This window comes from Astatotilapia calliptera, chromosome 10, assembly GCF_964374335.1.
Source record: "Astatotilapia calliptera chromosome 10, fAstCal68.1, whole genome shotgun sequence".
NCBI classification, from domain to species: Eukaryota; Metazoa; Chordata; class Actinopteri; order Cichliformes; family Cichlidae; genus Astatotilapia; species Astatotilapia calliptera.
Genome location: NC_137431.1, coordinates 9099223 through 9109486, shown reverse-complemented (window position 1 = coordinate 9109486; position 10264 = coordinate 9099223). Strand labels below are relative to the sequence as shown.

General features: G+C 39.9%; 1 protein-coding gene across 2 annotated transcripts; it reads left to right on the top strand.

The window, feature by feature from the left end:
* The first annotated feature begins 561 nt into the window (after positions 1–561).
* Positions 562–9607, top strand: gab3 (GRB2 associated binding protein 3). Of its 2 annotated transcripts, none has more exons than XM_026181537.2 (10): positions 562–744; positions 3346–3646; positions 5271–5427; positions 5527–5972; positions 6151–6200; positions 6944–7196; positions 7461–7551; positions 7764–7848; positions 8385–8495; positions 8684–9607. In XM_026181537.2, the coding sequence occupies exons 1-10, from the start codon at positions 673–675 to the stop codon at positions 8801–8803; spliced, it is 1686 nt and encodes a 561-aa protein (XP_026037322.1). In that variant the 5' UTR covers positions 562–672; the 3' UTR covers positions 8804–9607. The 2 variants fall into 2 exon arrangements, with proteins under 2 accessions (XP_026037322.1, XP_026037323.1); XM_026181538.2 differs by having other exon boundaries at positions 563–744; positions 8687–9607.
* The last annotated feature ends 657 nt before the right edge of the window (positions 9608–10264 follow it).

Genomic DNA, 10264 nt, shown 5'->3' with positions numbered 1-10264 from the left:
CCCAAGATGGTTTGCATTTAAAACCTGTTCAGAACTAAATGTAAACAGCTTCCTAGGCCTGGATAGAAAAGCAAACAGAGAAATAATAGCTGTTATAGCCGTTCTACTAGTAATCACCACCAAGATTTTTCTTGAAGCTCGCATGTAAATGAGGTTTTTTTTAAATATATCGTTAAGCCTCAAGTAGGGCGGGAGTTTGGTGTTTTCATTGGTTCACTGAAAACCACTATGTATTTCAGTGGAGCTCAGAAACCTCAGCCACATGAGGAAACTGACAAATCAACAGACAAAAAACAAATCACTGATGTTTGTACTGCAGGTCTTATAATAGAATGTGACAAGGCGACATATTGTATGTCACCAGTCAGTGAGTCTAAATCCTCATATCTGTCAGATCTTGTCTGACAGTGTTTTTCTCTTCATTAACTCCCCCTCAGGCCAAGAGCTACATCCAGTACATGCATAACTCGCTCTCTCTCTCTCTCTGTGCGCTCTTTCTCTCTCTCTCTCTCTCAGCGTCAGTGTGATCAATTTCTTTACTTCCTCCTTTTTGGAGTGGCTGAGCTGAATACCAGAACAGGATATGCTTTACTCTCAGTTTCACGGCAGCAGCAACAGCAGCAGCAGCAGCAGCGGCAGGAGCAGCCGTGAGGACGACACACTGCAGCCAAGATGAGTGCTGGGGATGTGGTCTGTAAAGGCTGGCTCATTAAATCCCCTCCGGAGAAGAAACTGAAGAGATTTGTGAGTAGGAGCACACATCGGACACTTGTCTATGTCCTCTGCCAGGAGGACGAATGCCAGGCTGTGGTGCTGAGCCTTGTGTTTATGCGTGTGTGTGTGTGTGTGTGTGTATGTGTGTTTATGTGTGTATGCTGCGATGTAGAATGAAGATTAAGAGATACACTGACTTGTATGTTTGCCTTGTCTCGGTCTCCTTTATATCACCTACCTCATCTCTGGTACAGGTCACTTTACTTTTGCGTGTTGGCGTAGTTATAGCAGTCATGTGCTTTAGCAATAATACCCCACTCACTGCAGATGTGCTTCAGACACATTTGGACGTGAGTCCTTGCAGCGAGTATATGTAATAGCTTACATAAACAGCATCCAGCCTTGACTGTTTTGTGGTTGTGGGGGGTCATGTGATAGTGTCAGGCTGGCCACTTGCTCTGCGCTCTGTGCGTCTGTGTGTTGTGAAACATGGGAAGTAATGTCAGGGGCAGTCAGACACTTAAGCGACAAGCAGAAATAGTCCAGCTCGATGATGGCTGTATGTACTTCCTCTGTACGAATAGAGGAGGTGGAGGGCCATTTGTCAACAGCGGTGTAAGGAAAGGGTGTGTGTGTATTGGGTTTTTTGCGGTGCGGGAGGGGGGGTTTACATGCGTGTATGTGTGTTGACAGTGTTGGGATGGGAAATAGAAACTTATTTTAGCATGACATGCAAATCCACAGTTGTATAGACTGGTACACTCACTGTTTGCCTTATTCAAAATATCAGGCTCTGGTCTTGCCTGTATGAAAATTAGTAATTATCTGGGTCAAATTTATCTTTGTAAGTAACATGCCGACAAGACTGAAGGAGCAAGGGGCTGTGGTAGTTAACTAAGGTGTTGGTTTGATTGTGTTGCTAGAGATACACTTTGCTGGAAGGAGCTCTGTCAACATTGTGTTTCCACTTTCTGGAAATGCAGTTTGCAGTCCATCAGTGTGCGTGATGAAGTGGAGCAGGAGTCTGTATTTTGTTTACTCAGATATACACATGCAGCGCTATCAGATGTTTGTCACATTGCTGCTATCACAGTGTCTGATTCCAGGATTTCACATCTTGTTTTCCTTTAAATAAAGAAAAGGTGGGGAGACATCATCTAAACACCAATTAAACTTAAAATATTGATATACTACAAAGTAAAAAATACCATAAATCTCACTTGTCTTCATATTAAGCCACTTCTTGGCTGAATACACTTTGACCTGTCACAAACAGATACAGGGGTGTAAAGAATGTAATTAAAAATGGCTGAATTCCATTTAGCTCCTCCAGTCTTTGAGTTCTGGCTTTGGTAGAACAGCCAGAGCCAGAACCACTAATTATTAATTATGGTTTGGGGCTTTCTGTTGTGGGAGTCACAAAATAATCGCGACAAATAATCTCAACAAGGACAAGTTACTCATTTGTCACCACTGCTGACCAACCGTTACCCATGTGACCAGAGTTTCGAACTAACCTCACGTGACAGAAGATAAGGAAGCTGCATCTGATGTGGTTGAAACTTTCAAAACACAGAAAACAAGCTTGTTTGTTAGTTTCAGATCAGTGTCGGACTTGCGATGTTTTTTTTTTTTTCCAAATTAAACAGACATACAGTATCTACAATCTGGAGATAAACTAAAGGCTTTAGCCTACGGTAATATAAAGAAAAGCAAGGAGGTCCATGTTTAATTAGGGGGTGAAACCTGATTTCATCAGAATATACAGAATCTATTGATTGGCTTCTACACTCACCATCTGCTTCCATTAGATGAACCTGGGTACACAAACCAACTCCTTTTTAGGAGTGCGAAACTTGTCATTTTCAGAACATCTACAGGATCAAAATTGCCATCTGTCTAGTTACGGTTTCCTCTTAAGCTTAGTAGTGTTTTTTTAGGCAATAAGTCTGTGTGTGTCTAACCATTTCCTGGAATGAACACATAAATCACCAACTGACTTGTTGCAGGAGAGCATTTGTTACACACAGAAAGAAATGTTACACAATTTCAAGCCTTGAAGAGAATCAGAAGAGACTCAGCCACAACAACGAAGCCACAAAAACCAAGAGTGAAACGATAACATCACACACACCTTTATTATTCTTAACGTGATTCTTATTAATTATTATTATTGAACTGTAACAGCTCCATGGCTAGGATGAAACTCGGTTGGAATAGAGGGCTTAGGCGGTGCTCATTGTGAGTAGCTATAAATACCTTTTAGTGCAGTTTCAGTGTTAGGTTTTCAGTTAGTTTTCAGCTCAAAGAAGTGACCAGGCTCTTTATAAATACCTCTTTCATTCTGTTAGACATTTTCTGCTAAATACAGTGAACTTCCTCTTCTCTGCACTTCTGGGAAATTTGAGTTGAGGTTCCGCTTACTGACCATAACAAAGGCAAAGAAACTTAGTTAGCTCGTTGCTGTTAGCGGGGCCATGATCAAATTCTCGTGATTAGCAAAATTGGCGGGAAAGGCTGATGCTACAGTTTGAATTATGAAGCACTGTATTTAAAGTGAGTCATAATATTGAGTGAAATTTAAATTCAAGAGCAAGGCCATTAAACCTTCTTTACTTCTTGCACCTGCAGGCATGGAGGAAACGTTGGTTTGTGCTTCGAAGAGGTCGCATGAGCGGTGATCCAGATGTGCTGGAATACTATCAGAGCAATAACTCCAAAAAGCCAATCCGCACCATTGACCTGAAAGAGTGCGTGGTGGAAATGCTGGAAGGGCAACTGCGGATAAAGAGGGACTTTCACGGAAAGCACCTCTTCGTGGTAAAAACCTCATCTCGTGTTTTCTACCTGGTGGCCAAAACCGAGGAGGAGATGAACAGCTGGATCAGCAGCATTAGTCAGATTTGCCAGTTTGGGAGCCTGGAGGATGCAGGTAAACATGTCGAAAGACGCTGCTGCACTGAAGTAATCGTGTAGACTCCCTCTGCTGGTCCAAAACAAATTGGTGTCACCACTCAGGAAGTGGGGAGTTTTATGAGGTCAGAACAAACTGTTTGTTTGGAGCTTCATGATTTTCGTTTCCCATGCTAACTGAGGCATCAAGTGTAAGACTGCACCTTACTGACAACTGTAAAAAAAAAAAACTGCAAATCTGCAATAAATTCTTCAGGTTTACAATCAGGTTACTCTCAACCATGCTGTTTGTACAAGATTTATTTCCCTGTTCCCTTTAAGATTTAAAAAAACAAACCCATTTTAAATATACCCAAGGAAGGCAGATTTTAGATCTAGATTTTAAGTGAATTGTACTTCTGAAGTACCATTAAGGTTGGATTGGTGGCTTTGAAAGCATTGGATGAGCTTGAAAGTCTTCAAAATTAGAAACTTTGGAACACAGCAAGGGTACCACAATACTGTGGTTGTCACAGGTTGGTTGTATGACCTTACAAGTCTGAACTTCAGAAACATTTTCACAATCGTGTCACTACATGTGATTAGCACCATTTCATACCTGGACTTTTTTCCACTTCAGCAGCAGCAGCAACAACAACAAGGAAACATTGCTGTATTTTTCCCCTTTTATCATTTGAAATATGTAAATATTTTGACTACAGTTTGTCTACACACACACGCGCGCAATGGAAATAAATTCAAATAAAAGTTCTGGTGAAGCAGTGTACACAGTTTAGATAAAGCCTGACCTCACGTTTTATCAGGAGCCTGGCTGTTGTCTGCATGTGTGTTTCCAGCGGTCATAAGTGTTGCAGTTCTGCATACTCCCTGTCACGCAGCCTAACGTCGCTTCTGGATCTGAGGGGATAAGAACAGCTCAACATTACATTCAAATGAGCACATGGCACTTTTGTATCACCTCCATGCATCGGGGTGTAATTAGATTTTTTGAATCTAACACATCGACACTTTACCATCATCACGCTGCTGATTCGGCCTTTGCTTCAAGTGTCATTTTTGTGGAGGAGACTTCAGCGTGCGTCTGTTAAAAAGCTGTCATCTGCATGAAGGAGATAGAGCAACGGCACAACTTTTGCCGATATGCCACAAGCTTGTAAATCAAAAAATGGAGTTGTGAGTTGTGGCGCACAATTACTGTTGCACAAAGATTTTTACTGAGAATTCTGGACGGCAGCAGTAGACCTTAGATCTCGAGAGCTCTTTGCAGCAACTCATAAGTTTTGCAAAGGCTTTTAAAAGGTTGCTCTGTGCCCACAGTAGGACACAAATATCTAATAGCAAATATTTCATGAGAACATCCAAAGACTTTTGGATTAGTGCTGCGGGAACGGCCTTGACTTTAGGGGGGGCCTTGAGTGAAATGGAATGAAACAAATTTCTGAACAAGGGCCAACCTGCCTGAAAGAATGAGGGGATTTATAAACAGAAGACATATCTGCTTTCAAGTTTCTTGCAATATAAATACCACTTCATATGTAAATGCAGAATATGAAGAGTGAGTGCAGGCAGGGAACGATTGCATCTTCTGGCTTTGCACTTGCTCACTTACATTCTCTGTGTTTCTTTCTTCTTGTTGTCAACAGAGAGCTCAGAGGAAAGCTTTCCTCACACTCCCACCTCCCTTCAGCTGTCACCTGACAGCTCTGATATAGCATCTGTAGAAAGCCAACAAGATTCCAGCTATCCACCGGACTACCTCTTTCTCTCCCAGTGTGAGACGGGGAGTGTGATCACTAGTCGGTATGTACAGTGTGTGCAACATGTCCCACAAGCTGAAATCATAGCTGTGTGGTGTGTGTAACAAATGTGATATTTGCATTTTTTTGTCCTTATCTGCAGACACAACAGCTTTTCAAACTCCGAGATCTCTCTGGAGCAGAAGTCATCAGACGATGCCGTCAAGGACATCTGCACCGAATCTTCTTTATCCTCAATCTCCCACACTAGTCCCAGTCCATCTCTTTTCCCCCATGGGAGGCTAAGCAACCCTCCATTCAGCGCTCCATGCACCTCCATAGCTTTGCCTTCATCGTCTTCCTCTCCACTACATCACTGCGCCACAAGTGTCTTCCAGTTCGACAAACCACATTCTCCCGCGATGTTTGAGGCGACGGGTGATAAACTAACACCCCCTCCACTACCACCCAAGCCTAATCACCTGTCAGAGTACGCAAGCGACGAAGGCCTTCAAAGGACGAGGGCAATGAGTGCGCACCATTTCTCGAGCAATGCTGGATTTTTCCCCCGGAGGACCTCTTTGTCGAGCCTGGACCATTTCAAATTGGGTAAATCCTAATGCACAGTATAGAAGCTGATGAAGATGATCCTTGCTCAGTGAAACATAAACCTGGTGGAAATATGATCAGGATGCTTTTTGATTCATACTCATATCAGCTGATTTTAAAAGAGTTTTTTAAAGAAGTTAAAAGACATAATTCTTTGGTTTATTTGTTTGTTTTTTAGGAAATGCCGAGAGCAAATTTATGCAGATAAGGAGACAAAGTATTAATTTGGTAAGAACAGTGACACACTTTTATTTTTATGCACACTTTTTGTTTTTCAAGAAAGTGTTAGATAAGAAAATTTACACCTATTTCATGTCCATATGATAAACAGGAAGCCTCAGCGAGCTTTAAGTTGACTCAGGTTAGCATGAGTGTGACATAGTCTTTCTTTCAAGTCAAAATTAGCACAATCATGTAGCGTCTGATTTGTTATCAGGCTTACTAAGAAAAAAATTATCTCGGTCATCGTATGTCAGCAGCAACTTACAGTTATGGCCCGTATTACACATTCAAAGCTACCTACAAATCACATTATTGTGAATTAATTTTCCACTATTATCTGTTTGTTTGTTTTTTACAATCAGTTTACTTTTAGCCACTTCTGCCTATATGAAGTCAATGACATCAGCTACCATTAGATTGGCTGCACGAGTATAGTAGTCTCACTACAAGTTGTTACTAAACAAACCAACCTGGCTAAGCTAAGTTAGCTTCATATTTATGACATGTTTCTCTTCTAACGATACAGTGATTACATTTGCTAAAATGACAATCCCTCTGTAGGATTCAACTAATGGCAACTCCCCCCTGTAGTATCATTTCTCTATTAATAAATACATGTAATGAAAATAGTTTGAAAAATGCCCCAAGTATGTAACAAGTCTGGAATTAACAAATGTTCCAGCTGTAATATAATGATATATTTGATGTAGTGCACGTGCCTGATCATATGATGCTTTATGTTTTTGCAGCCTTGTTTAAATAGCACAAAACTTCAAAACTACCAGGATGAGTCATATGTTCCTATGGCTTCCCCTTCGCCTTCTCCTTCTCTTGCGACCGTGGAGTCTGATGGTTACATCCCCATGAGCCCAAGGACATTAAGCTTCCTCAATACAACCTACAGTATTGAACCGTCTGCATCTTTCAGCCCACTAATGAGTCAACTTAGTGCTATTGCACCACCTCCGATTCACCGGCATCTAAAACCTCGCATAAGGAAAGGTGAGAGTCCAGCCTGAATGTTTGGAAAGTACTAAATGTTTGTTTCATCTTTGGCTAGATGTTTTGTTTCTGTAAACTTTAATGTGTACAGCTTAATTAAAAATTATGCTTTGTGCGCTCTCATAGTCACAGATCTATGCAACGAACATGTCTGACAGATATACAGCACCTGTATCAGAAACACTGATCTCCGACATGGCCTTTCTGTGCCGTGTTAGAGAATTGCAGCCAATCTGATAACGCTGACCTTTTCTCGCTCCACAGCTCGACCCCCACCTCTTGATCTGAGTGGCCTTTCTACAATCACAGAATGTCCCACGCATCTCCCTTTGAGCAGAGCGCTGATCGACTCATGGTGAGCAGAAAGTGTCTTTGTCTACAAACTTTTGTGTTGAGTTAAAGAAACAAGAACAAGCACACGATTGGGTTAATAAAATTGCAGTTAGGCTTTGAGCCTTGTTTTTTAAGAATACATTTGGCTATGGATGTTTTTTAAACCTCAGGATTCTCTGTATTTTCTCCTTTTAATTTGAAAGTAAATAACTGTTTCCGTTCCTTTCTTCACAGCTTTTCAGTGAACCCTTCACCTCTTGAAAGACGACTTGAGAATGGGGAGAAATTAAGAGATGAAGTCACAAGCTCCTCTGCAATGGTAGGATTTCTATTCAGTGGAAACATATGTAGAATTATTTTTTAAATATTATTTTTCTATCTATGGTTTAGAGAATGCTTAAAGAAGACTACAAAAATGACTCAATCTGTCACTGTCTTATTATAGAACCATTTGTGAGTGGGAAAATATGCTCAGAACTCACATAGCTGAAGAATGTGGGAGTGGAAAGTGACTACCAATTTCCAAAATATTCTTCTCAGCTACTTGTAATTGTTCATGGTCTGGAAAATGTGCATATTTATTTTATTTTCCCTGAATAAAGCCTTGAAAAAGTCACATTAGTCATCCATAGTGTCTCTAGACACATATAGCTTCCGACGTGTTCTTAAACTCAATCTGAAAATGAACAGAGGTCACTTTGCTTTTGTTTAGTGACATATTTAATGAAAATAAGACACTAGTGAAGCTTACCTGCTGTTGACTGATGTTCCTTTAGGATTGTAAATATGTCAGAAACATTTTCCTGAGAACAGGGACGTTTTTACGAAGCCTTTATGATTTGTTTTTTCTCACAGGAATCAAGGCAGCAGTTCTTTGATGGGCCAGTTCAGCCCAGGGCGAGAAGTTCAAATCTTGACTATTTGTCACTGGATTTCAATTCAGCAACCCCCTCTCCTGTGCTGAAGGTATGCTTTTATTTGGCTTTATTTTTATCTTTATTTTTATTTGACAAATGACAACAACTGCACAGCAAGACTTCTACTGTACCCTGTGGAGCATTGATAGTTTAAATGTTTGTGCAGGTGAAGCAGAATTGTATCACTGTTAAAAATGTGACGTCACTGTCTGCTTATCTCTCCCTCTCGATGTCTAGCAGAAGCCATTCCTGTCCGATGAGTACAGAGTGGATTACGTGCAGGTGGATGAGAAGAAGACGCAGGCGCTTCAAAACACCAAAATGGAGTGGACAGACGTTCGCCAGTCGAAGACCTGACACTATGAAACGAATTACGAACACACAGTTTCAAGAAGGCCAACAACAGCAAGGAGTACATATTGGGGGTGACCAGGTGTACCATTTTATGTCCATAGCAGTTTTTACCCCCCCCTCCCATGCTGCACATATTAAGCTAATGTCTCACAACCTACACATGAGTCTCACAAGAAAACCAAAGATGAGTATCGAACAGATACAGACTAACAATGACAGGTAACAACAGCCTCAATTGTCACTGGGAATGAAAAATGTAACGGTAAGAGCAGAAAAAAAAATTAAAAACAAACTTTATCTTCAATTTATAAGACACAAGGAAAATCTTATCTTCAAATCTTCAAATGTATAAAAAAAACCCAAAAAAACCTTTAACCTGCATTTTTAAAGCCACATATATTAAAATCACATGCTACCCCTCAGCATTAACTTAACAATTATACCTCACTTTTAATTTGTTGACATCTGGTCACTCTTGGATGTGTGTAGATAAAGAAGAATAAAAAGATTGTATAAGCACTTTGGGAAACAGTATTGAAATAAAATTACAATAGTAATTAAGCAGTAAGACCTTCTTTTGCATAGAGGATATGCAAAATTGCACTGTTAAAACTAAGTTAAGTCTCCATAGAACTGAACTGTAAATACTGCCTAATCATGCACTATTCAGTGATTTTTCTGTAGCATTAAGTTTCACCTGATTTGCAAAAGGGCATCATATTGTTTTACTGTATTAAAAAAATGCTGTAAATATATGTATAGAGATGTTACTGAAGAATTTTTTTAATGATAAAATGTTGTTTTTAAGATTTCTCTCTGTGTCAATATATAACGTGAATGAAAATGATCAATTCTGAGATTCTGCCTGAATATTACCCACATCTTAAAGAACCAAAACTAACTTGAAACTTTAAACATTATTGCCATAACACATTTGGTTATACAGGTGAACCATCTTATTTACTGAACATATGTCCAATCACCTCACTTTACACATCAGTCAGCGAATGTTTTAACCACATGCAAGCAGATAAATGAGACCACTGTTCTAATTCAGCTGCTCTTTCACGCTCTTTCAAAAAATACATTATAACCAAACTGTATGCAAAGTTAGATATAGATTTACAGATAGAGACACATATTATAATATAAATACAATTATAAACAAATGTGTATTTTGAAGATGCAAATATCGAATCACAGCTTTGCTATCGTATATTTCATTACAAAAATAAAAATGTGGAATTTATTTTTAATGAAATGTGCAACGATATCATTTGAGAAATACGTGTAGATTTTACTCATCGATTTTACTACGCCCTGCGATACACACGTGTGTCGTCACTAATATGCGCCGAAGAGACTTGTGAAAAGGAGATTTGGGAAAATTACCCAACAAGTCGAGAGAGGAAGTCATCATCCAGGATTTAAATGCAGTTTGTTTTCTTTGAAGGGGCGAACACC

Excerpts from the sequence above, each read along its gene's own strand:
- gab3 (XM_026181537.2), top strand. The coding sequence starts at position 673 with ATGAGTGCTGGGGATGTGGTCTGTAAAGGCTGGCTCATTAAATCCCCT. Across the intron at positions 5,973-6,150 it reads CCTGGACCATTTCAAATTGG|GAAATGCCGAGAGCAAATTT; the intron begins GTAAATCCTAAT and ends TTTGTTTTTTAG. Across the intron at positions 7,552-7,763 it reads AGAGCGCTGATCGACTCATG|CTTTTCAGTGAACCCTTCAC; the intron begins GTGAGCAGAAAG and ends CTTTCTTCACAG.